Source organism: Muntiacus reevesi, chromosome 1 (genome assembly GCF_963930625.1).
Source record: "Muntiacus reevesi chromosome 1, mMunRee1.1, whole genome shotgun sequence".
Taxonomy (NCBI): Eukaryota; Metazoa; Chordata; class Mammalia; order Artiodactyla; family Cervidae; genus Muntiacus; species Muntiacus reevesi.
The window spans coordinates 55,876,538-55,902,532 of record NC_089249.1 but is presented as its reverse complement, the minus strand read 5'-3'; the positions used below and the strand labels follow the sequence as shown (position 1 = coordinate 55,902,532).

At 55.3% G+C, this 25,995-nt stretch overlaps 2 protein-coding genes across 2 annotated transcripts; one reads left to right on the top strand and one right to left on the bottom strand.

Moving 5' to 3' along the window:
* Positions 1-223: 223 nt before the first annotated feature.
* CHADL (chondroadherin like) lies at positions 224-4,517 on the top strand. The gene is made up of 6 exons (XM_065937317.1): positions 224-303; positions 348-516; positions 1,078-2,778; positions 3,258-3,424; positions 4,074-4,272; positions 4,506-4,517. The coding sequence occupies exons 1-6, from the start codon at positions 224-226 to the stop codon at positions 4,515-4,517; spliced, it is 2,328 nt and encodes a 775-aa protein (XP_065793389.1).
* A 2,950-nt stretch (positions 4,518-7,467) lies between these two features.
* On the bottom strand, positions 7,468-25,844 carry L3MBTL2 (L3MBTL histone methyl-lysine binding protein 2). Its single transcript, XM_065944580.1, has 17 exons — positions 25,722-25,844; positions 23,663-23,903; positions 21,976-22,109; positions 18,702-18,825; positions 17,774-17,853; positions 16,464-16,581; positions 15,940-16,074; positions 15,590-15,678; positions 14,155-14,386; positions 13,550-13,626; positions 13,273-13,377; positions 12,309-12,456; positions 11,846-11,928; positions 11,296-11,530; positions 10,754-10,819; positions 9,802-9,918; positions 7,468-9,367 (listed from the first exon to the last, which is right to left on the bottom strand). Exons 1-17 carry the CDS (start codon positions 25,743-25,745, stop codon positions 9,255-9,257), a joined length of 2,121 nt encoding a protein of 706 aa, XP_065800652.1. The 5' UTR covers positions 25,746-25,844; the 3' UTR covers positions 7,468-9,254.
* Between the last annotated feature and the right edge of the window lie 151 nt (positions 25,845-25,995).

Below are 25,995 nucleotides of genomic sequence, written 5' to 3'. Positions count from 1 at the left end.
TGACTCTCCATCGCCGACCTCACCCTGGGAGGACAGGCCTCCCCTGGACCCAGGAGCCTCTGTACAGCCTGTCCACTCCTCTGAACTGACTGGGCAAGGCCTCACCAAGGCACTGGGCAGACAGTCACAGAGACTCGCCAGGTCATCCCTCGGTCTGATCCTGTTGCCTCTGATGTAAAACAGGGAATCCCAGCTCAATTGGAGGGGTTGGAGGCTCAGGGTAATGACAGCTCCCCAGCGCCAGAGGAGGAAAATATCCGAGGGGCTCTGGGACAAGAAGCAGGGTTCAGGGAAGCGGACAGTGTGGGTCTCTTGTTCTGCGAACAATTGGCCCTTCTCTCTGCCAGGCCCCAGAGTGTCTCCCTGGTGCTGCTGCTTCCACTGCTGCTGCCACTGGGGCCAAACCAGTGTGCGGTGGCCCAGCGCTGTCCGCAGGCCTGCGTCTGCGACAATCCCAGGAGGCATGTCGCCTGCCGGCACCAGAACCTCACCGAGGTGCCGACCGCCATCCCTGAGGTCAGCAGGGCAAGGTGGGGTGGGGGAGGACAGCAGGAGGAGCCTGGGCTGGCACCGGAGGATCTGCCACTACCTGGCTGGGGGAGGCTCCGGCAACTCACTTTTCCTCCCTGAGCCTCAGTCTTCACACCTGTAAAATGGGAATGATAACAGCCAACAACAAGGAGATGATCTATTTAAAATCCTAAATTACTGGAACAAGTTAAGTGACCTATAATAGACACTGAGTTAATTACAGGCCCTGGGACAGCGATTGGGGGATCTACTGGGATAAGGTATGGTCTCTGCCCACAGAGTCAAGAGCTGGATAGGAGAGTGAAAGCAGAGGGAGCAGTGACAGTTCAATGTGGAAAGTGCCAGAGCCAGGGATACCCGGGCGGCTGCAGAGGAAGGCTTCCTGGAGGAGGTGTCAGGGAGCAGGATGAAGAGAAGGCGGGGGGGGGGGGGGGGGGGGGGAGGGGGGAGACTGTTCAGGTGAGGGAAGAGCACGTGCCAGTGTTAGCAAGGGGCACAGGCTGTGGTCCGGGTGCCCCTCAGCCTCACCCTCCTCTCCCGGTTCAGCTGACCCAGCGTCTGGAGCTCCAGGGCAACATGCTGAAGGAGATCCCCCCGGCTGCCTTCCGGGACCTGCCTTACCTGACACACCTGGACCTGCGGTACTGCCAGGTGGAGCTGGTGGCCGAGGGGGCCTTCCGAGGCCTGGGCCGCCTGCTCTTCCTCAACCTCGCCTCCAACCGCCTGAGCGCGCTGCCCCAGGAGGCGCTGGACGGGCTGGGCTCGCTGCAGCGGCTGGAGCTGGCGGGGAACCTGCTGGAGGAGCTGCGGCCAGGGACGTTCGGGGCGCTGGGTGCGGTGACCACGCTGAACCTGGCCCACAACGCCCTGGTCTACCTGCCCGCCATGGCCTTCCAGGGGCTGGTGCGCGCCCGCTGGCTGCAGCTGTCGCACAACGCGCTCAGCGTGCTGGCCCCAGAGGCCCTGGCCGGCCTGCCCGCCCTGCGCCGGCTCAGCCTGCACCACAACGAGCTGCAGGCCCTGCCCGGAGCGGCCTTGTCCCAGGCCCGCGGCCTGGCCCGCCTCGAGCTGGGCCACAACCCCTTCACCTACGCGGGGGAGGAGGACGGGCTGGCGCTCCCCGGCCTGCGGGAGCTGAGGCTGGACCATGGGGCCCTGCAGGCCCTGGATGCCCGGGCCTTCGCCCGCTGCCCCCGCCTGCACACGCTGGACCTCCGCGGGAACCAGCTGGACGCCCTGCCGCCGCTGCAGGGCCCGGGGCAGCTGCGCCGGCTGCGGCTGCAGGGGAACCCGCTGTGGTGCGACTGCCGGGCCAGGCCGCTGCTGGAGTGGCTGGCGCGGGCGCGCGTGCGCTCGGACGGCGCTTGCTGGGGGCCGCGGCGCCTGCGCGGGGAGGCCCTGGACGCCCTGCGGCCCTCGGACCTGCGCTGCCCCGAGTCTGGGGCGGCGGCGGAGGAGGAGGCTGAGGAACTGGCGGCCGCGCGGCCCCGCGCCCCTACCGGTGTCCCCGGGGAGGAGGCCGGGGCTGCCGGGCCCTGCCCGCGCACCTGCGTGTGCGTCCCGGAGTCGCGGCACAGCAGCTGTGAGGGCCGGGGCCTGCAGGCCGTGCCCCACGGCTTCCCCAACGACACCCAGCTCCTGGACCTCAGGCGGAACCGCTTCCCCGTGGTGCCCCGAGCGGCCTTCCCGGGCCTGGGCCGCCTCGTGTCGCTGCACCTGCAGCACTGCGGCCTCACGGAGCTGGAGGCGGGCGCCCTGGCGGGGCTGGACAGCCTTCTCTACCTCTACCTGTCGGACAACTGGCTCTCTGGCCTCAGCGCTGCCGCCCTCGAGGGGGCCCCCCGCCTGGGCTACCTGTACCTGGAGCGGAACCGCTTCGTGCGGGTGCCAGGGGCCGCCTTGCTCGCCCTGCCCAGCCTCTTCTCCCTGCACCTGCAGGACAACGCCCTGGACCACCTGGCGCCCGGTGACCTGGCGGGCGGGCGGGCCTTGCGCTGGCTCTACCTGAGTGGGAACCGCCTCGCCCGAGTGTCCCCTGGGGCGCTGGGCCCTGCTCGGGAGCTGGAGAAGCTGCACCTGGACAGGAACCAGCTGGACGAGGTGCCCACGGAGGCCCTGGAGGGGCTGGCGGCCCTCGTGGAGCTGCAGCTCTCGGGGAACCCGCTCGGGGCCCTACGAGATGGCGCCTTCCGGCCTGTGGGCCATTCGCTGCAGCACCTCTTTCTGAACAGCAGTGGCCTGGAGCAGGTGGGCACAGGGGAGAAGGGGCGAGGGGAGGCAGCTTGTGTTCTCAGCCCACACCCGTGCCCTGCCTCGCTGGGCCCGAGGCTGGGCGTGAGGGCCCTGAGATGAGCTGGGCACTGAGCCTGCCCCCAGGAACTCAGGCGTGGGCCACAGATCAGGCCGGAATGCAGTGCCACATGGAGGCAGGGAGAACGCTGCTGAGGCCTGGAGGTGGGAGCTCCCCAGGGTCTGTGGGATTACCTGCTGTTACATACTTTGTGGGCAGGGCTTTTGTTATTGTGTGGGGGATAGGGTCTAGCAGAAAGAACTGTGAACTGGGGGGTCTGGGTGACTTGTAGAGGGCAAGTGCTTTGGCCTTGGACCAGCCTGGGTCTTCCACCAGCACTGCCCTTCCTGCCCCCACCTTGGGCTCTCCACTCCCCAGGCCTGGGGCTGGGACGGGCCGGCAGGAGCTCACACCAGGGCCTGACGCCTTCCTGCAGATTTCTCCTGGGGCCTTTTCGGGCCTGGGGCCCCGGCTCCGGAGCCTACACCTGCAGAAGAACCAGCTGCAGACACTGCCCGCCCTGCCCAGTCTCAGCGAGCTGGAGCTCATTGATCTCAGTGGCAACCCCTTCCGCTGTGACTGCCAGCTGCTCCCGCTTCACAGGTGAGCACCCCCACCTGAACCCCCCAGCTGGGGCCAGCTGCTCTCAAGCCCCCACCGTCTCCCTGGGGGCACCAGGTCGGTGCTATTTGAGCACCTGTGGTGGGAGAGGATCCTGCCAGGGCCAGCTACCCTCCCTGGGGAGCTACCCCACAGGGCTTGGGGTGGGTTTCCCTGAGCCTCTGTTCCCTCATCCATAAAGTGGGGGTGAAATCTGCCCGGCCAAGTGGACCTAGTCAGCATGTGAGAGCACTGTACCTCATTGCCCAAGAAAGCAGCAAGGGCCCTGGAGCCCAGAGACCAGGGCTCAAAGCCGCCTCTGTGATTGTCTCCTTTTGAGCCACGTGGGCTCTCTGTGCTGTTTAGTCGTCTGTAAAGGGGATGATGGTGACTGCGTCCACCGCCTGGTGGTGACTGTAAAATGACGTTAAATTCAGGAGCTTGTCTCCATCGCTTTGGCTCACCAGTCCTCCACCACTGTTTATTACCGGCCCCCTTTTACAGGGAGGGGATTGAGGTTTGACTTGCTCAGGATCACTTAACTGGTGTGTCCACTCTCACCCACTTGGCCTCACTGTGCCCAAACCCGAGGACCTCCTTGCTGTCCTCAGGGAAGCTCGGCACGGGGGCTCCCCCCCCCATTTCTTCTCAGGTGGCTGGCGGGTCTGAACCTGCGCGTGGGGGCCACCTGTGCCACCCCCCCCAGTGCCCGTGGCCAGAGGGTGAAGGCCGCAGCTGCTGTCTTTGAAGCCTGCCCGGGCCGGGCTGCCAGGAAGGCCAAGTGGACACCGGTCCCCAGGCCTGGCGCCTGGGGGACCCCCATGAAGGGAAGACGGCAGAGAGCGAATGAGGTACGCCGAGGGGTGGGGGCGATGAGGCCTTGGGTGGGTCAGGTTTTAAGGGCCTTACTGTGGTAAGGGTCTGACTTCTCTTGGTCTCAGTTTCATGAGGTTGTAGATCTGGGCAGGGACCAGATTTACTTCTGGTGGCTTCTGAGAGTGATGTCCACCCTCTCCAGCTCTGGGCTAAGCTCAGATGGGGCTTGGGAAGAAATGACCACACGCCATTTTGTCCCCTGGGACAGTGGCCTGATTAAGCTGCAGCCTCTCGGGACAATGTGTATCCAGGAGAATCCCACAGTGACGGTCACTGCTGGCTTGCTGTCGATTCAACCTTTTCCCACCCGATCTCGAGGGTCTCACTTGTTGCTGGGGTGAGAAGAGCAAGGGTACAGATGTGTTGTTGGCACCACGGGTCAGACTCCATCACCCCCTTGACATTACAATGGACAAAACATATAGTTGAATTCCTTTTTTTTTTTTTTAAAGTAATTGGGATCATGATTCAGTTCAGCTCAGTCGCTCAGTTGAGTTTGACTCTTTGTGACCCCATGGGCTGCAGCATGCCAGGCCTCCCTGTCCATCACCAATTCCTGGAGTTTATTCAAACTCATGTCCACTGAGTTGGTAATGCCATCCAATCATCTCATCCTCTGTCGTCCCCTTCTCCTCCCGCCTTCAATCATTCACAGCATCAGGGTCTTTTCAAATAAGTCAGTTCTTTGCATCAGGTGGCCAAAGTATTGGAGTTTCAGCTTCAGCATCAGTTCTTCCAATGAATATTCAGGATTGATTTCCTTTAGGATGGACTGGTTGGATCTCCTTGCTATCCAAGGGACTCTCAGAGTCTTCTCCAACACCACAGTTCAAAAGCATCAATTCTTTGGTGCTCAACTTTCTTTATGGTCCAACTGTCATCCATATATGACTACTGGAAAAACCAAAGCTTTGACTAGATGGACCTTTGTCGGCAAGGTAATGTCTCTACTATCTACTATATGCTATCTAGGTTGGTCATAACTTTTCTTCCAAGGAACAAGCGTCTTTTAATTTCATGGATGCAGTCACCATCTGCAGTGATTTTGGAGCCCCCCAAAAATAAAGTCTGCCACTGTTTCCCCATCTATTTGCCATGAAGTGATGGGACCAGATGCCATGATCTTAGTTTTCTGAATGTTGAGTTTTAAGCCAGCTTTTTCACTCTCCTCTTTCACTTTCATCAAAAGGCTCTTTAGTTCTTCACTTTCTGCCGTAAGGGTGGTGTCATCTGCATGTCTGAGGTTATTGATATTTTTCCCGGCAACCTTGATTCCAGCATGTGGTTCATCCAGCCCAGCGTTTCTCATGATGTCCTCTGCATAGAAGTTAAATAAGCAGGGTGACAATATACAGCTTTGACATACTCCTTTTCCTATTTAGAACCAGTCTGTTGTTCCATGTCCAGTTCTAACTGTTGCTTCCTGACCTGCATACAGATTTCTCAGGAGTCAGGTCAGGTGATCTGGTATTCCCATCTCTTTAACAATTTTCCAGTTTGTTGTGATCCACACAGTCAAAGGCTTTGGCATAGTCAATAAAGCAGTAGATATTTTCCAGAACTGTCACTTTTTCAATGATCCAATTTGATCTCTGGTTCCTCTGCCTTTTCTAAACCCAGCTTGAACATCTGGAAGTTCACCGTTCACATACTATTGAAGCCTGGCTTGGAGAATTTTGAGCATTACTTTACTAGCGTGTGAGATGAGTGCAATTGTGCAATAGTTTAAGCATCTTTGGCATTGCCTTTCTTTGGGATTGGAATGAAAACTGACCTTTTCCAGTCCTGTGGCCACTGTTGTTTTCCAAATTTGATGACATATTGAGTGCAGCACTCTCACAGCATCATCTTTTAGGATTTAAAATAGTTCAACTGGATTTCCATCACCTCCACTAGCTTTGTTCATAGTGATGCTTCCTAAGGCCCACTTGACTTCACATTCCACAATGTCTGGCTCTAGGTGAGTGATCACACCAGGGGTTTATTTTATTTTGGCTGTGCTGGGTCTTCTTGGCTGCACAGGTTTTTCTCAAATTGCGGCAAGCGGGGGCTCCTCTTATTGCGGTGCGCAGGCTTCTCTTGTGGTGGCTCTTGGGCTTCAGCAGTTAGCTGCCCGTGGGTTCGGTTGCAGCTCCTGGGTTCTAGAGCACAGGCTCAGTAGTTGTCCTGCAGCATGTGGGATCTCCCTAGACCAGGGATCAAGCCAGCATCTCCTGCACTGGCAGGCAGATTCTTTACTACTAAGTCATCAGGGAAGCCCTAGGATTTATCTCTACTTCTATTTAAAGTAGCTGCTTCCTCCCAGGAATACAAAGGCCTTGAAGGACACAGGCCCTGATCCCTGGCAGAATGTTCTACGTTGGGGCACTCACCAGATTGAAGCCACCGAGTCTTGTGACCTGGCCAAGCAAGCTGGTTTAATCCCACTGTTGCCATTTCTTGTCAACTTAGGCCACCAAGTTACTGAACTTTAATGAGCCTTCTTTCTCTTACATGTAAAATAAAGTCACCATGTCCTCACAGGATCAAGGATGAAGCGGTGTGAACACCTGTAAACTAGTGTCTGGCATGAGGCTGTCACAAACGCCAATTCCCGTGCTTCCCCATCCCTCAAGCAGCCAAGGTGCCAATGGGGTGACAGGAAAGGAAAGTGCAGGGGGTTCCACCAGTGCTTGCCCCAGAGAGGTGCTCACTGCAGGCTGTCGGGCAGCGGGGCAAGGAGCGGAGTGGCTTCTGTTCCTCAGGACAGCTTCCAGCCTTCAGGTGTTTCCCCCTCCCTCCCCGATCCCGCCACTGCTATGGAGCTTCAAGACTTCTAGTCCATCCAATGGCAAGGGCAGTGGAGGGACAAGGTTCATTCTGTGCCTTGAGCTAAAACGTCCTGGAGGTCAACAGGTCCATCTGTGCCTGACTAACCTCCAGGGCCCAGGGATGTGTCTACACTTGGTCACATGCTTGCTGAGGGTACCTTCATGCTGGTCACGAGGGGCATTGAAGATGGACTGGGCCTCTGGGGAGCCCGGGGTCCTGGAGGGGAGTGGCAGGGACAAGTACCGTGGCGTCTGCTGTGGAGACGTGTCTCGCACTGTTCATGGGTGAACGCTCCCCGTCTCTGTAGCTGACCTGGTGGGGTGGCGTCTCAGAACAGAAGGAACACAGACTAACGGCAGCAAGAAAGGGATTTAATCGTCTCACAGGATTTAAGTGTGGGAAGCCCATCTGGGGCTAGATCGGCGGCTGAGCTTGTCCCCTAGCCCTGCGTGCTGTGCTCAGGCACTGTGGGCATCAACTTCTGCACTCAGGAAGAGCAAAACGCAAGGCCAAACAAGTCCCATCACCCCAGAAGCTCTTCAGTCAGAACTTGATCCTTTAAAGGGAAGAGCAGCGGGGACAATGATTCTTCTCAGCTGGGCAATCACCCGCAACAAAGGCAGGCCATGCGAGCAGGCTGTGGAACTGCGTGCCACTGTCAGCCACCTTCCTCCATCACCATGAGGTGGGGTGAGGGGAGGCACAGCCCCTGTCACATTTAGGGGAGTTCAGGCTGCAAGAGGGGCCTTCCTAGGCCTCGTTTCTATTCCACCTGAGCCTGCACAGTGCCTTTAGGAAAGGACAAAAGATCTGGTTCTCTCCGAACTGAAATTGGCTCCCCTTGGGCTGGTCACCCATCTCCGGGATGACATCTAACAGCAGGGTCCTCTACACACCCAAGGTCAGCATCCCATCTGGCGGGCACGGACTGTGGCAGCCATCACAGGGTAACACTGGGACACGCCCAGCCATGCTGTCTCTGCTCAAACACGTGGAAGGCAAGAGGGGCTGAGCAGACCAGCCTGTCACCACTTAGGTCCCAGGTCTCCTGAAGAGACGGCAGGTCAGAGGGAGAAGACAGCTTCAGAGGAGACTTAACTGCGGAACAGAAGCAGCTGAAATGTGGGCAGACGCTAGGTGAACTTCTAGAACGTACTTTCAGAGGAGCAGCAGAATCAAAATACATTATGGAGTTACGGACATGCACAGTGAGGGAAAGGACCAAGAAGCATGTCCCCGGCTCCAGGAGCTCCTTCAGGGCCACGTCAGCCAGCAGGGCGGACCATCCCATCGAGGCCCCGAGACTTTCTGGCAAGGCCAGACCTGTTCCGGGTTAACAGAGAAAGGGAGAAAGAAAAGGACAGGTCCTAGTCCAGCTGGGCTCCAGAGTGGGTTAGGTTCAACAATGGTGGCACCTTCTCTCTCAGGGGATGCTTGCATGCGTGTGCACACACCCAGACCCACCCCCCTTCCCGTGGCACAGGGACTGGTGTGGTCTCCCCCACGTGAGGCCCTGGCAAGCTCCCTTTCCTAGGGGGCAGATCTTGCCTCTGCTCCTCTTGGAAATGGAGTCAGTACTCATGCCAAGGGAAAACAGATCAAGGCCACCTCACAAGTCACCGGGACCTACGTGATGGTCACTGCTGCTCAGCTGCCTGCCAGAGCTGGGCGCCGGTACAGGGCTCCCCAACCTCCTGGGGGTGCCAGGAAGAGCAGAGCCCCGACCCAGGCAGGAAGGGCCATTCTGCATGGTGTCTGGGGCAGAGGCTGTACCCCTGGCACCACTCACGTCTGTCAGGTGACTGTCTGTCCCCACCTCGAGATCTGCCTGGGCCTAACCATTAGCCAACTTGCCTGCCATGTGTAGCCCCCACCCTGCCAATGGAGCAGTGTGGGGAAGTGGAGGGGATGAGCGAGGAAGAGCTTCAGGAGCTTTCGCTGGAGAGGGAGCTGCTCACAGGTAGCCCCCATCTCATGGCCTTGCTGGAGAGGAGGCCAGAGGAGACCCTGGCTGCTCCTTGGGTGCCTGGCCCCCACAACACCAGGCAAAATTTATGCAAAAAGGCTCAGTCTCCAAAGTAAAGTAGGTTGGCGTGGTGGCGAGAGAGGCGCCCTAGGCTGGCTTCCGGCTGGCAGCGAGGAAGGCTCAGTCATCCATCTCCTGTTTGATGTTCTCGACGGGGACAGGCAGCTCTGGACTCGGGGCCTTGTCGGCCACGGCCACGTCCAAGTGCTCTTCCTTCACACGCACGGTGATGACTGAAGAGGAAGAGAGGTGCAGGGCAAGAAGGAGAGCTGCATGGAGCTCAGGATCTGGAGAAGGAACCGGGCTTCCTACAGGCAGGGGCCCTCGGGGTGTGGCGGGGAGAGCCCCTTCCCCTCTGTGGGGCAGGCAGTAGCCAAGGCCTAGGGCCCTGTCCCACCAGCCTGGCAGGCAGCCCACCCTGCCAAGTGCATGGACTGGGGCTAGGGCTGGGGTGGAGGGGGCCAGGCCAGTGCTCGGCTCCATTCAGAGCTGGGGGCGGGTGTCTGGGAAGCCCTCTGGGCCTAGTGGTCTGAGAAAGGTTGCTCGGTGCCCAGAAAATGCCCTTCAAGCCTGACTCTGCTCTTCTGTGCCCAGGTGGGGAAGGAGAGGACCGGCTTCTGAGCAGAGAGCCGCCCACCAGCCCCAGCCTTGTGCGGGAGGCTCTTACTCTCATCAGGAGTGGGCTCCGATGGCACCTTCTCCGCCGCCTGCAGGTCCTCCTCCAGCAGGGCCTTCTTGGACGCTTGTCTGAGGGGCCGTGTCTTGGCCGGTGGTATTCTTTTTCCTTGGAATAAAAACAGAATTCAATCCAGGCAAGGGCTGTATCCACATGAAACAGCGGTCTGGCAGCCCAGCAGAGGGGAAGGTATCAGCTGGGGAGGACCAAGGCCCGAACTCTGACCTCACCCCTCAGGGCTGTGTGCCCAGGGCTCAGAGCTTCTCCCCAGTAACGGATTAGTACCCCCACCCCGCCATGGTGGTTAAGCTTCCTGTTTCTGCTCCTCACTTTCTTCATGTCTACAGTGTGATTTTCCCAGCCCTGATTCTCAACGGCACAGGGTCCTGCCACTTGATCCATGCCACACCCTCACAGGATCTTAACCCTCCCCAGGGACCGTGTCTGTTTCCTCTCTGTTCCCTTTCAGGACATCCTCTCTCCTGCAGAGACCACGTCGGGGAACCCAGCTCACTGCAGCTCAGCTTGGGGCCTGCTGAGGTTGGGTCAGCCTGTGAGAGATCCCCACGCTTGGGGGTCACCCTTGCTCCCTCCCCCTGGGGATCATGAGAGAATGATTTGCTCTTAAATCTTTTACTCTCATACACCACAACTGCACAAGGCCTCACAGACCAGGCCACCCGCGACCCCTGCTCCAACCCATAGAGCCTCTCTTGTGTCTTTTCCTCAGCATCCTAACCATTGCCAGAGACCAGAAGACTCCCTAATTGTGTTCTGGGTCCCTAAGACACAGGGTGATGGATGGGCTCATGGGGCAAAGGGCAAAGGAGAGGTGGGGCCATGAAGAGTGTGACTGATCTGGGTAGTGGCCCCCAGCCCAGGTACACAGGCTCAGCTGATCCCAGGTCCCACCCCAGTTGGGCAGCTTTAGAGCATCACTTACGTTTCTTCCCAAACTGTTTCTTTTTCTTCTTTGTGGCCTCTTTGGCTTTCAGAGGTGTGGCGGGCTCTGTTGTTGAAAGACACAGACATGAAGCGAGAAGAGCACATCCCAAGATCCCTGCCCACCCCTCACCGGCCTCCCTTACACAGGGGACGCCCCTGAAGGAAAGCCAGAGCTGGGTCGTGAGAATGGGGAGGGGCTGCGGGTAGGGACTGGATGACAGCTGTCCCTTCTGCCCACCCGCATCACCAGGGTGCTCAGAGGGGCCTGGGGGATTTACCTGGTGCACAAGGGCACGAGCATATGACAGAGTGGGCAAGGTCAAGGAAGGAGCTCTGCAGGCCAGAGGGAGAGGGAGACAGAGAAGTCAGGAGCAGAAGGGGGAGACCAGGGCCACTCTCTCCCAGGAAGTGGTCCAGGAGATGCTCGATCTCACGCCAGAGGGCCAAAGGTGGGTGTGCGGTGGGGGAGGTGGGGCAGAGGGTGGTTGGCAGGAAGGAAAAAGAAAGTCAAGAGCCCCTCAGGGCCAGGAGAGCCCAGACCTGTAGCCACAGGTGGTTGGAGCTGGTAGCCGGTGAGCTCACACCAGCCGACGGGGTAGATGTCCGGGGACTCGCAGTCCACCCACTGGTCGTACTCGCTATCCCAGCCATCGAAGTGGATGCTAAGGAGTCGGTGCACCACCCGCTTCACAGTGGCCACGCAGATGAGCCGGGGCTCCATCAGGTCCACGGCCTCCAGCTTCATGCCCACCTTGAAGCCGTGGTTGGGGCAGTCCTGGAATGGGCATCAAGGCCAAGCAAATCAGCTAGGTCCCCACCCTGTCAGAGCAGCCCTGGGTGTGGGAGCGGGTCCGAGCCTGCCTGCAGGGGTTTGGTGGGGAGAGGGGGGTCCTCAGACCAGGAACCCCTCTGCACCGTGATCCCAGGCGCCAGCCCCTCTGGGAAAGGGACTGGCTGACTGTTCAGCACGCATCCGCATCAGAGTTTGGTACTCCTCCATGAAACAACTGATCTTAGCAGCAGGGACTCGAGAAGAGAAGGGGCTGGAATCACCACCTCGGGTGGTGGTGGGCAGGGTTGGTCTCCTTACCATGTTGAAGAGTCTCGATGGAGCTGCCTTCGCCTTGGTCTTCTCCAAGTAGACCTCCCAGCTGAAAGTGTGAGCCTCGTACCCTGGAGTGGAAGGCAGAGATGAGCAGGGAGGTGGGGGGGGGGGGGTCCTGGAAAGCCCCCTACAGAGCCAAAGGGGCTCCTGCAGCTTCATCAGGACTCAGCCCAAAGTCTTCCCAGCAGCGTTCCTCCCTCCTCCCCAGGCTGGTACCTGCTCTAGGCCCACGGTCCTGTAGCACAGGGTGCTCACTGCCCAAAGGGACGGTGGGAGCTCTGCTCACCAAGCCACATGGGGCCACGGGGCCCAGCCAGCCCAGACTATGGGCTAGTGGTGACCGTGGGGAGTGTGTCACCTCTCCAGTCCACTCAAGACTTCAAGCTCCCGGAGTCTGGCTTGGCCTGTGGCCTCAACCCTGCTCCTTCCGACTGTATGCCAGTCTTACCTTTTGGGGGTGTGAGCTCAATGTCATTCTTCTGGCAGAAGTTGGCTGGGAAGATGGCGTGGGAGGAAGCATGGTAACAGAACCAGTCGGAGCCATCTGTGGAGGGTCCCCCGTCCACACAAATCATCAGGTAACCATCTAGGAGTACCTAGTGGTGGCGGAGAGGGAAACAGACAGAACCTGGTATTCTAAACTGCACCCCCATCCCAGGGTGAGGTGACAGGATAGGGATATGAGGAGGATGGAGCTGCTTTTCAGAGCACTCAGCACTCATGTAACCCATGTAATGGTAAAATCATCTAGCTTCCTCATGTGTGGTCAGTCATGTCAGACTCTGCAACCCCATGGACTGCAGCCCGACAAGCCCCTCCAGGCAAGAATACCGGAGTGGGTTGCCATTTCCTCTCCGAGGGGATCTTCCTGACCCCCTCAATGGACACCACATGCTGTGCCAGCAGGAACTGCCTCTGTCCTTTTGTCACTGTGTTCTCAAGAGTGTACTCGGGGGCCCAGCCTGGAGATTTGCTAGATGGACGAATCGGTGTGTCCTCAGGAGGGCTAAGGGGTGGTTGCTGGCTCCTCAGGCTGCAGCAGTACCCGAGGTCTGCAGCAACGCCAGCCTGGCTGTGGCGTGGCAAGACTAGCCCCCAAAGGAGACAGCAGGTGGTGGCGGGAAGGCCTACAGCTGACCCAGGACCAGGCTCAGGCCAGGTGTTCAGTAGCTCCCACAGGTGGCTGGCCAGGGACTCTGCTAACCTGACAGTTTGATGCTGTGGCCGACAGGCCTGGACCAGCCCACAGGGCTGGCAAGCCTCTGACCCCTGACGAGAAAGCAGATTCTGAGTCAGGAGCTAAGTCTATATGTGCGAAAACCAGGCCGCTCAGGAGCAGCCAGTAGGGGGCGCTCTGCCACCGCCCTGCCCGCAAGAAGCGCTGCTGGAGGCCGGAGGGAGCCCAGGCTCACCTTGCAGATGGTAGCCACGCAGATGTTGCCCAGATTCAGGGGGTCGATGGCCTCCAGTTTCATCCCCTCCTCAAACCAGCCACCTTCTGTGTAGACAGCTCGAACCTTAAAGGAATGGGGCAGTTGGGCAATCTCTGGACTGGCCCGGGGAGGGGTGGGAAAGAGGCCTCAGCTGCTGTTGGCCTGACAAGGAAACGGGGAGGGGAGGGGGAGATCTGGGGCCTCAGGTCTGGAGTGGACCTGTGGCCAAGGGGTAGTGCCCAGGGCTGGGCCTCACCTTCTTGAACAAGTAAGGAACAGCGTCACAGTAGATCTTCCGGAAGGCGGGGTGGTGGGCCATGTCGCTGCGCCTCTCTTTTAGGGAGACAGTGGAGGGAGGAAGGGGGAGAAGGAAGTTGAAGCTGCTAACACGACCATCTCCACACCTCCCCCAGAATGTGGGGCTGCTCAGCAGCCCCTCACCCCTCCATCAGGAGCTCTCTGTTGGAACTATTCAGCCCTGAGGACCCAGACTCCTCCTATGTTGCCAGGAGAGGATGTGGCCTGGAGCCTGTAGTTGCGAATTAACTTTTACCATTTCAGGCTGGAGAAGGAAATGGCAACCCACTCCAGTATTCTTGCCTGGAGAATTCCATGAATAGAGGAGCCTGGCGGGCTACAGTCCATGGGACTGCAAAGAGTTGGACACGACTGAGCAACTAAAACACACAACACACTTCAGGCTGAGTGTCCTTGGTTAAGTCACGCAACCCCTCGGGACACCTGGTCAAGTCCTGCCATGCTCAGGGTAAACATGACTGTCCCCATTACTCAGATTAGTTGTGGGATGCAGAGATGTGCCCCCACCCTGACCCAGGCCCATGCTGGCCAGGGACGGCTAACCTGACAGCTTGATGCCGTGTCCGACTCGCCTGGACCAGCCCACAGGGTGGATCAGGGGACTCCACATGTGGCACCAGAAGTCGTCGTCACTGTCGCCATCCTCGTAGAGGAGCCGCAGGCGGCCCCCGATGACTGTGTCCACCACGGCCATGCGGGTCCGGGACACCTGGGACTTGTCCACCACCTCCAGCCGCATGCCCTGCCGAAAGGGGTACTTCATGCTCTCCACCATCTGCAATGACATCAGAACACAGGCCTGCTGGGTCGATCCCTCCCTCTCTGCCCTGTCCTGTCCCTTGGGAGTAACCAGAGGACGGGACGGGGTTGGGTGGGGGGCGAGGAAACCAGCAGAGGAGCCCCTCCAGCCCACCAGATTCCACCCTGGCTCCCAAGTCCCTGGGATGATAGAATATTTACAGTGTGTGCACCAAAATGCCAGCAAGTCATTGGGATGGGAATCACAGACTGCTTTTCAGATTAAGCAAACAGTGCCCCAGGGAGGTCATGTGACTCACCTAGAGTCACACGGGGTCATTAGTGCCAGAGCTGAGCCACACATCTGGGCTTGGGGTCCAGCTCTGTGCTCTTCCAGGGATCTGCACTCTGATCACACGAGTCCCTCCCGGTGCTCTCTACCTTCCAGCCCCTGCCGACAGCACCCACTAAACCAGCCTGGTGTTTAGAGAACTGAGCACCCTTTGCCTCGATACCTCTAATTTCAGCCCTGGCCCCGCCAGGCTGCAGCTCTGAACGGCTCTCCTAGCACCTCAGCAGTAATGCCTGCCCCTTGGACACAGCCAAGGATAATGACCAAGATCCCACAGCTGCTCTAGAGCCCCGGTGGTGGGGCCTGGGTGAAGAGACAGGCTTCTGTCTGCTGAGGTTCTGGCGCTGTCCTGTCTGGGATAGAGGATGGGTACGGAAGTTCTGTGGGGCTTTTCCAGCACCGGGGCACTGCGGACTCAGGGAGAACCATTCCAATTTCTTAGTAGTGGTGGGGACAGAGCAGTGCAATTCCAAATCCCACCAGGAGGGGGAGAGTGCCAGATGGCAGTGCCTTGTATACTACAAGCACTTAAGTCAAATCTATTGAATGAATAGAGGTCTCCTACATTGCATGCAGGTCCTTAACTACTAGCGCCACCTGGGAAGCCCAGTTGAATGAACACTCCTGAAAATGCTATGAGCAAAGGAAGGATCTGGAAGAGCATGCCAGCAGACAAAGCAACAGGACCAATGAGGCTGGCTCAAAGCAGGGAGGAAGCTAATGGTAGATGACGCCCACCACCCATACTTAGGGAATCTGGAGCTGCTCTGATGGCTAAACCAAGGGGGTCTTAGAAAAAAATACTCCAGTGAGCAACACAAAGGACAGACAGAAGGGGAAAGGGGCAGGAGCAGACCAGTTAGGAGACCCCAGGGTGCTCTGCCAGACCTTGATATGGAAGTCCACGGGCAGCGTCCTGGAGCCCACCAGGCGTTTCATGAGGTAGCCCTTCCAGTCGGTGAACTTGGCATGGATGGCTGGGGAGGCAGAGCAGAATCCTGAGTATAGACTGCTACCACTCTGCTGACAGGTGCCAGTCTGCCCCAGAGAGTAGCAGAGGGGCCTGAATAACTTATTTCTGCCTTCTCAGCCCGGCAGTCCTGGATTCCCCAGCCTGGACCTGCCCTGTGGCCTCTGGACAAGGGAGAGGAAGGGAGGAGGCAGGTGGGCTGTGGGCTGGTCTGACTTCTCCCAGGGGCCCACAGGAACCAGGATGGGCAGCACGCTCATCAACTCACTCCGCGGGGGCACCAGGATCTTGCTGTTAATGGCACACCAGCCAATGGGGTGGACATCCACAGTCCCCAGGTTGCACCAGAAGTCATGGCTGGCATCATTTTCAAAGCCTTCATACCGGAGCAGCACCCGGTACCCTGAGCAGGAGGAAGGAGAGGTAACTCTTAGGCCTTCTTGCTTCTCCAGCCTAAACCAGGCTGCCTACTCCAAGAACCCCTTCTACAACAGCCAGAGGAAAACAAACCCCTGCCATGTACCTGGAAAGCAGTATGGCACAGTAGGGGGAGTAATTTTCTACAGCCTGATCTACCCTGGAATGAACTTCAGAATGGGAGTTTCCAAACTCGCCAAGCTCTGTGGTCCCCTCTAAGAAGTAGGTAACATGAAAGCATAGCAAGAAGGGAGAACAAAACTCCAGTGGGCGGGTTTTTTGTTTTATGAAGCTGATGTCTGCTCCGACATTACCTGTCCATCTGGAGATGTCGCCCCCAGCCCTTGACCCTGCCTTGGTCAGAGGAGCACCCACCTGCCGCCTGGATGACCGAGGCAATCCAGTACACCCGGCTGGGGAGCACGGCATCGCTGTTGAGTACCTCCACCTTCATTCCCTTCATCACATCCTCCCACTGGTCATAGAGTGGGACCTGCGTAGTGGTGAGAGGGTTCAAGGGGACAGTGAGCCACCTGGGTGGGCAGGAGAGCGGCTGGCTGCAGGGCCTCACGGGATGCTGTATCCTTCTCCTTTGCCCCTCGGTGTTTCCCCTCACTCACTGTGCGTGCAAGGCCAGGCCCAGGTCTAGGGAGGAAGCGATGAACTGAGGTGCCCACCCCTGTGAAGAGCCGAGTCAGGGGATGGGAGTAGGGGTGTCACACAGCCCTGCTAATCTCTACAGGACTGGCTCCTAGTTGTCACCCTCCCAAGCACATCACACCTGTGCCAGCAGACACCTAGCAGTTTCCCACTCTCACTATGTGACAGGCGCTTCTAAGACACAAACAGCACTCCTTCAATCGTCACACCGGGTGGTTGGATTTCTCTCGTGGTACAGTGGGCAAGAATTTGCCTGCCAGTGCAGGGGATGTGAGGTCAATCCCTGGTTGGGGACTAAGCACCCACAAGCCAAGGGGCAACTAAGCCCTTGCGCCATAATGAGAAGCCCCTGTGCTCCGCAACAAAGACCCAGTGCAGCCAAAATACAATAAATAGGCCTTCTCCAGATTTCCTGGGCTTCAGGAAATTGGCTTGAAAGACGAAGAATCTGCCTGCCAGTGCAGGGTTCGATCCCTGGGTTGGGAAGATCCTCTGAAGGAGGAGATGACAACCCACTCTAGTGTTCTTGCCGGGAAAACTCCATAGATGGAGGAGCCTGGCAGGCTATAGTCCACGGGGTCTCAAGGAGTCAGATGCAACTGAGTATGCAGTGACAGGGAGTCAGGGAGCCTTTAGCAGAAGGGGTTCCAGGAGGCACCCATATCTGCCTCCCAGGAGCCAATGCAGGGCGGTTCACAAGCACCAAGCTGTCAACAGGAAAGCACTAAAAATGGGGGAAAAAGAAGGGGATTCTTACAGTTGGCTCTGGATACCAAAGCCAAAGTGCTATTATGTGAATAAGCCTGGGGGGGACCTCCATGGGGCGTGCTCGAAGCTCTCGGTGAGGGTCTGTGAGGACTTGGTGAAGAACAAGTGGACAGAAAGGTGAATCGGAGCGAGCCGAAAAGCCGGGCAACCAGACTTCATCCTGTTCCCTCCCGCTGCTGAAGCAGTGAGGCAGGTGGGTGAGCCGGCGGCCGCGCCCGGGCCCCTGCCCGCCCTCCCCTCGTGCCCGGGGCACTCACATGCTTAAAGCAGCTGACAGGAGCAGCCTTGTAACTGTGATCCTTCAGGAACTTCCCCCAGTCGAAACCCAAGACCAGTGCTGCAGAACCAAGAGGACCGGAGTTGAGGGGTCGAGGCAGGGAGCTCTCACAGTAGCCTCTCCAGGAACCCGGGCGGCCCTGAGGACCGGGAGCAGCCCGGGCCCACCCCACACCTGCCCAGCAGTGGCCACTCCAGGAGCCCGGGCCTGGGGAGCGGGAGCACAGGCCCCTTCCCCACCACACAGCCCGGGCTCGCCCCATACCTGCCCCAGCAGTGGCCATGGGGATGGGACCGGGAGGACCTCATCCAGAGGCTGCCAGACTCTCAGGAGTAGAGAGAACACTCAGAGGGAAATGTCTGATCTTCCTCCCCCAAGAGAAAGACGGAAATTCAAAGACCCTCGGGCTTAAATTCCTCAGACTGCCCCCAACCTCTCATTGGCCATAGCCAATCTAGATGGGCGGGAGGTGCACACACCACAGCCCCTCCAGCCCTGATCTGGGAGCTGTGTCAGACCACATAGAGCATAGCTTCCAGCCTAGATTTATTTAGAAACAGCTTACACTCAGAAAGAGAGAAGTTGCTAATCCCACCACCATTCTTCACAGTGGAGATCTAGGTCTCCACTGCCCCAGGGAAACAAAAGCCCGAGGGTTACAGGCAATGCTAAACAAAGGAAGCTAACTCTTGGCTTTTAAGTGCTCAAGAGGAGAGTGATTGAGGGATCTTCTGGGCCATCTCACAGTTACTCCCAGGTGGGGAAGATGCCATCTAAAGCGAGCCTGGGCTGGTCCTTTCTAGTTGGCCCCCTTCTCCAATCCTGGCTCCTAGGGAGCGCCCCCCTCACCCGCCGAGTCCTGGCACCACCCCCCACGGCTTCCTGAGCACCAGTCCCCACTGACTGACCGTCCTGCCCGGTTGGGGTCCCGTCGGCAAGCTGTCCTGTCCCCTGGGAGTGGAGGAAGGCTCCAATTTTGGCAGACCAGGCAGCTTTGTGCAGGACTTTGGCCTTCTTGGTAGGTGGTTTTCCCTGGAGGGAGAGCGCATCTGTAGCCTAAAGGCTGATAACAAGGCTCTGGATTTGGACTGCCCAGGTAACCTCTTTGGGACTCCAGTTTCTTAACTTGTAAATCAAGATGATAACAATTAAAATGCTTAGCTCAGGGGGGAGTTGCAAGGGTGAGGGTCACATATTGTGCTGAACTCAATAAGCACTTAGCTTTTGTTCACCTGCAAGGGCGGGGGGCGTGGCAGAGCCAGAGGGAAGGGAGGGATAAATTTTCCATCTTTTAAGCCCTGCTGCTGCGAGGAACCTCTTGCTGGTGGCCTCAGCTCTCAGCCTTCTCCTTCCTCTGGTGCTCCTATGGGTTTATGGCAGAGAGGGAGTTTCAGAAGGCTCATGAACTGAACAGAGTTTGAGGTACTCAAAGGGGTCCTACTGACCTGTCTATTAGTCACTTAGTCGTGTCCAACTCTTTGTGACCCATGGACTGTAGCCTGCCAGGCTCCTCTGTTCATGGGATTTTTCTCCAGGCAAGTATACTGGAGTGGATTGCTATTTCCTTCTCCAGAGGATTTTCCCAACCCAGGGATCAGACCTCGGTCTCCTGCATCAGAGGCAGATTCTTTACATCTGAGTTAATAGGGAAGAACTGGTCGGTAATTTGTAGCTTAAGCACTGATCAGAGAGGCCCAGAGAATTTATTAAAGAGATCAGTGATTGGAGGAGAATGGACACACGCATATGTATGGCTGAATCCCTTTGCTGTCCACCTGAAACTATCATTAACATTGTTAATCAGCTATGTTGTTCTGTCACTCAGTTGTGTCCGACTCATTTGCAATCCCATGGACTGTAGCCCATCAGGCTCCTCTGTCCATGGGATTTCCCAGGCAAGAATACAGGAGTGGGTTGCCATTTCCTTCTCCAGGGGATCTTCCCGACACAGGGATCAAACCCGCCTCTCTTGCACTAGCAGGCAGATTCTTTACCACTGAGCCGTAAAGGAAGCTACTGTAATACAAAGTAAAAAGTTAAAAAAAAAAAAAAAAGATCAAAGAAATAGAAATGTGGGTTTAGGGAGTTCCCTGATGGTCTAGTGGTTAGGATCTGGCGCTTTCACTGCCATGGACCCGGGTTCAATCCCTAGTCGGGGAACTAAGATCTTGCAAGACAAGTGGCACAGACAAAATTTACAAAATATTTACAAAATTTAAAAAAATGTGGGTTTAAGTTCCAAAATCACTGCAGATGGTGACTGCAGCCATGAAATAAAAAGACACTTACTCCTTGGAAGAAAAGTTATGACGAACCTAAACAGCGTATTAAAAAGCAGAGACATTACTTTGCCAACAAAGGTCCATCTAGTCAAGGCTATGGTTTTTCCAGTAGTCATGTATGGATGTGAGAGTTGGACTATAAAGAAAGCTGAGCACCAAAGAATTGATTCTTTTGAACTGTGGTGTTGGAGAAGACTCTTGAGAGTTCCTTGGACTGCAAGGAGATCCAACCAGTTCATCCTAAAGGAAATCAATCCTGAATATTCATTGGAAGGACTAATGCTGAAGCTGAAACTCCAATACTTTGGCCACTTGATGTGAAGAGCTGACTCATTTGAAAAGACCCTGATGCTGGGAAAGATTGAAGGCAGGAGAAGGGGACGACAGAGGATGAGATGGTTGGATGGCATCACCGACTCAATGGACATGAGTTTAAGTAAACTCCGCGAGTTGGTGATGGACAGGGAGGCCTGGCGTGCTGCAGTCCATGGGGTCGAAGAGAGTCAGACACGACTGAGTGACTGAATTGAACTGAAGTTCCACACAGACCTGGCGCCAAATCCTGGCTCTTGAATTTTATTTATGTACCTCTGAGTAAGTTAGTAAAAATTTTTGAGCCTTTGAAACAGGAATCTTTAAAAATTCATTTTTTAGGAATCACTGGTTAGACTGAGGGTGCCAAGCCCTTCTCAAGTATCCCCAGACTGTAGTTAATAACAATGTTATTATTAGCTCACTGGGAAGGACTTTCTTTTTTTTTTTCCTTTAATTTTTATTTATTTATTTATTTATTTTTATTAGTTGGAGGCTAATTACTTCACAACATTTCAGTGGGTTTTGTCATACATTGATATGAATCAGCCATAGAGTTAGGGAAGGACTTTCTTATGCCTTGACTAAAATCTGCAAAGTGAGGGAGACAACAGTAACTGTCTCACGAGTGAGAGATAACATGCATGAGGCTTTAACTAGAAGAGCTGGACTGAGACACACAATAAACATCAGGCTTCACAGGACAATCACCTGGGGTGCTCATTAAAGCCTCCTATGTCTAAGCTGTACTCCCTCCCAATTAAACCATAATCTTCATGAGATTTTTGAAACTTCCCAGGTGACCCCTACATGTAGTCAAGTTTGCAAACCAGTGTCGTGAAGACACAAGGCCAGGCTCCCGAGATGAGGCTCCAGTTTCAGCTCAGTCCTCTTCCTACAGAGCCCATAGGTAAATCATTCTTCCTCTCTGGACCTCAGCACACTTGTCAATTAGTATGTGGGTTAGACAACACAGCTCCAAGAATCCTCCCCCTTCTCAGAGTTCTACAAATGTCAATAGTTAACTAGAGGTTGGTAAGACTTTCTAGGCAGCTGCCTGTGGAATGGAGCTGCCTGTGCCTCAGAGACAAGGCACCATCTTCTCAAACCCACCATGGCCGGAGAAGCTTGTGGCCCATTTCCCAGCTTCCTTTCAGAGCATTTGTAAAAGTGCAGCAGGAAGACATGGGTGCCAGACTCCCCCCAGAGTTCTTGTTTACAACTTATTGAGGGCAGCGGTTCCCTGGTGGCCCAGTGGTTAGGACCTTGCACTTCCACTGCAGGGGCCATGGGTTCCATCCCCAGAGCTGAAATTCCCACATTCCACACAGCACGGCCAAAAAGAGAACTTTCTAAGGACACATCAGACCCTGAGGGGTGAGGGTTGGGGGTGAAGGGTAGCTCCATGAATCTGCAACTTACTGAGCTCCAGAAATGGGTGCGTAAGAAATACCAGGCCGTTTACAACCTCAGAAGGCCACAAGCAATGTCCTGCCCAAGCCCTCTGGGCCCCACACCAGCACAGTTGGTAGTTCCTCACTCAGTACCCAGGGCCCCAGGAAGGATCTTCCAAGTGACTGCCTCTCACCTGTAATCTCGCCAAGATACTGGCTTTCTTGGAGTTGGAGGAGTAGCTCCTGGAACAGGAGACGCTGCAGAATCTCTTGGTCTTGGAGAAGAAGGCTTCCCTGGTACCCACGATCCCACACATCTCACAGACAGCTGGGAAGAGAATTTAGCACGTGACTCCCTCAATCATCACCCCAATTCAAACAAAATGACGGGCCCTTCAAACCTGGGGCACTGCATTAAGCCCCTAAGGCTGACAGAACTGGAATAGGAGGAAGTGGTTTGGTTGTGTACCCCTGAAGCTGTGTGGCATCCCTTGGCTCTGCATGTCAACAGGGGGGCTAAGCAGAATCCCTGCGGACAACTGGGGAAAGTCTGCAAGGAGGAAATGAGAAGACAAAAATGTACCCGTATCATTTAACTTCTGTGGGCCTGTATTCTCCTCATCTCTAAAGAGGCTCAGCTAGATCAGTGATTCATCCCCGATATCACATTAGAACCACCTGGAAAGCATTTAAAAATGCCCTGATTAGAATGACCTGATCTGTGGTGGGACACAGACATCAGTGGTTATGAGAAGTTCCCCAGATGATTCTAATGTGTGGCCAGGTGTGTGCACCCCCATACTAGATGGTCTCTAATAGTTCATTCTAGTGCTAAGATTCTAAGAGAATGACTGGAAGAAGACAGAAGGGAGAAAAATAAAAGAAAGGGGAGATAGGACTTCCCTGGTGGTACAGTGGCTAAGAATCTGCCTGCCAGTGCAGGAAAGGCGGATTTGATGCTTGGCCTGGGAAGATTACACATGCCACAATGCAGCTAAGTCCGTGCCCCACAACTACTGAGCCCATGTGCTGCAACTACTGAAGCCCGTGCACCTACAGCCTGTGGTCTGCAATAAGAGAAGCCACACAAGAAGCCCATATACCACAGCGAAGTACCCCCATTTGCTACAACTAGAGAAAGCCCGCGTGCAGCAATGAAGACCCAGCGCAACCAACAGTAACATAAATAATTTAATAAATAAAAATAAAAGGGGAGAGAGGAAGAGAAGACAGATGAATGGACAGGCAAAGAGTATTAGATGCTCCTCCTCTAAAGAGTAAAGGGACCAGGAAACAGGAGTGTCATCACAGACCATCTAACCTGCCTCTTTGCACAGGCAGTCCCCACACTGGAGGCCCTGACACAGAGGTCCAGCAGCTATGCAAGCATCATACCTCTGAAGCCAACTGGCTTCCAGATGATTCACGGGGATTCTTATCTGCCCTCATCCTCTTACCTGGAGGTCACTTAATTCTGTATTTCCTTGCTGTATTTCTCACTTCCAACTCACAAGCTATTTCTTGTCCCTTCCCAGAGAGTAACCAGATCACATTAGGTGTCATATATTCTCAAGACCCAGGCTTAGAAATCCACCAACTATTATTATTTACACAAACGCAAAAGCACCACCATGTTAATGACCGGCATCTAATATGTGCTGAATGGATATTAATTGTGTGAAAAGAATGAAATCACAACTTGAAATCAGACTGAAATGACCCTTGGGGATACTTGGAGCGCCTCTGTCTCTCTCACAGGTCCTTAGACATCACATCACAGAGCCCTTTACACCTGGACAGCTCCACCCACCTGACCTACATCTACCTCTCCATCCATAGCCTCTGAAACCTCCCTATCTTCGGGGGACACTTTGAAGGCACCTGGCTCAGAACCACTGCCGTCTAAGGATCGCGGTGTCCCAGGGCTGAGCAGATGCAGCGGGGAGGTGGGCAGCTCCCCCGCTTCCCGATCCTCATGTTCTGCTTCACTTGACTCCTCAAGATAGGAGCTGCTCTCACTGCCCGCGCTGCTGTTATAACTCCGGAAACTGTCATAGCCGCCGAAGAGCTCCAGGTCATCGTCTTCCTCTTCCTCCTCCATCGGTTCTGAAGACTGAGTCTCCTAGGAAAAGGATGACACAAAGCAGGCAGAAGCAATCATGCTTGGCTTACTGTAAGACAAGGGAAACTGCAGGTCTGCTATCAACTCCCTTTCCAGTTCTCGGTCAAGTCAACGCTTCTGGGCCGAGTGGCAGGTATAATCAAACACCCCTTTCATAAACACCAGGATCATTACTCTTGTTTATACATTTCTCAACTGCAAGTCAAAAGAAAACCTTAGCAAGACAGAAACATGTATTAGGAATTCACCAGGGTCCTCTGCAAATTTATACATGATGACATTTTACCACAGTTCACACAGAATACAGTGATGTGAAAATATACTAAGCATGGTGCTTCATGAAGACATTTTGGAAAAAATGTATTTTAGAAACTCATTCTTCCCCCTTCGGCAGATGTACACCAAAGTAATTTCAACTCAAAAATAATGTAAGTCAGATGAAAGTTAATTTGGGGCCCAGACTGCCCTAAAGAGGATTTGAGGCAAATGACATACTAGCACTGTGGGACATACCATAGCTTTGGACTCAGCCTTGATCCTACCTAGCTGTGGGTCCTTGGGCAAGCTGTTTAACCTGTCTGGGTCTCAACTTTCTCATCTATAAAACACGAAAAGTATTTGGCTCAAAAGATGTGCAATGTAAAATGAGGTATTGTATATGAATCTAACTGGCATGTAGCAGAAAAGGTGTGAAGTGTTTGGGCTCTAGGCTAAGACTCCAAAACCATCCCTATTGTATGACCTGCAGCAGTTCAATCTCAGTGCCTCGGTTTCCCCATCTGTAAATGAGGACAATCCCACCTATTTCATAGGCTTTGGGGGAGAAATAAGGGTTAATATGGGAAAGGCACTCAGAATGGTGATTTGCACACAGCAAGTGCTCAATAAATGCTGGTGCTCATTACTGGTTAAAAGCAGAGGCTCTCAAATCAGATACGCCGGAGTTGGAATGCAGGCTCTCCTACTCAGGGCTCTAGGGTTCTCCATCAGTACAATGGCTGGAACAAGCCTTCTTTAGAGGGCTGCTATGAGCACCCAGGCGCTATGGAAAGCCTAGTTCTGTTCCCAGCAGTCAGTGACAGCTCTAAAACTGGGAGTTATTCACACTCTACACTGATGATGATTCTTCTTTACTCTTGGAGTGCTTTTGAGCGACTCCACTTTATATTTACACTACACATGCAAATGTGCCAGAAAGGAAATTCAAATATAAGGTGACCACAAGCCAAATGATGAAAGGATGTATGGGTTACAGGTGGTGGGAAGAGTGGAAAAAGCCAAACAGGGAGAGTTTTGGAACCTGACAGACTTGGTGCTCATCTCCTTCACTTTACAGCTGTGTGAACCCTCCTGGGGAGTAGCACCACCCTCTCCTCAGCTGCATGATCCGTAAAAAAAGGAACAATAACACAAGGCTTGTTATCGTGGGAGACAACGCACGGATACGCTCCAAATACGGAGTATTTATTAAACTTTACTCTTCCTTTACTTCCCACCAGGATGTGACTGGCCTCATAGTCCCTAAAGACGCCACCTGAGACAAGGGGGAGAAGGAAGAGTCAGGAGCTCTCATATCCTGAATCCAGTTCCTCTTCCTCCAGGCCAGTGAAGCTGTTCCTCTCTCAACCTCACTCGGACCCAGGAGAACGGGAGCAAAAGGCGACATCAATCGCCTCTGGCCTCGCTCAGCCTAACTACCTGTTTATCCATCCGTCCATCCTCCACCCTCCAGGCGTCGCTCAAAGGCCTAACGAAGGCCCACCGAGCAAGGCTCTCGGGGTTCCCTTTCCCAGTCACGAGAAGTCCTCTCCCTCTCACCTCGACGCCCCGGGGCTTCTCCATGAGACCTAACACAGTTTCTTCAACCGTCACCAGGTGTAGGAAGCCATATTGGCCTCGCCGCTCTCCCGGAGCGCACTCATAGGCCGCCTCCAAGGGCCGAGGGCCAATCACGCTGCAGGAAAGAGGTAAAGCCGGTTCCGCTCTCTCCTGAGCCCCGCCTCTCCTGGAGGCGGGGAACCCGCGGGTACTTATGGGACTTGTAGTTTCCTCTGGGCTGCGCGTGGAGGGGGTCGTTGCTATGGCGACGTGA

Bases quoted from the DNA above. Each gene is read 5' to 3' on its own strand.
- CHADL (XM_065937317.1), top strand. From the start codon at position 224: ATGACAGCTCCCCAGCGCCAGAGGAGGAAAATATCCGAGGGGCTCTGG. The intron at 517-1,077 runs GTCAGCAGGGCA...CTCCCGGTTCAG, and splicing joins TGCCGACCGCCATCCCTGAG to CTGACCCAGCGTCTGGAGCT. The intron at 2,779-3,257 runs GTGGGCACAGGG...GCCTTCCTGCAG, and splicing joins ACAGCAGTGGCCTGGAGCAG to ATTTCTCCTGGGGCCTTTTC.
- L3MBTL2 (XM_065944580.1), bottom strand. From the start codon at position 25,745: ATGGAGAAGCCCCGGGGCGTCGAG. The intron at 17,854-18,701 runs GTCAGTCAGTGG...TTGGTTCTGCAG, and splicing joins GACCCCAACCGGGCAGGACG to CACTGGTCTTGGGTTTCGAC. The intron at 12,457-13,272 runs GTGAGCCTGGGC...CGCCACCACTAG, and splicing joins GCGTGGCTACCATCTGCAAG to GTACTCCTAGATGGTTACCT.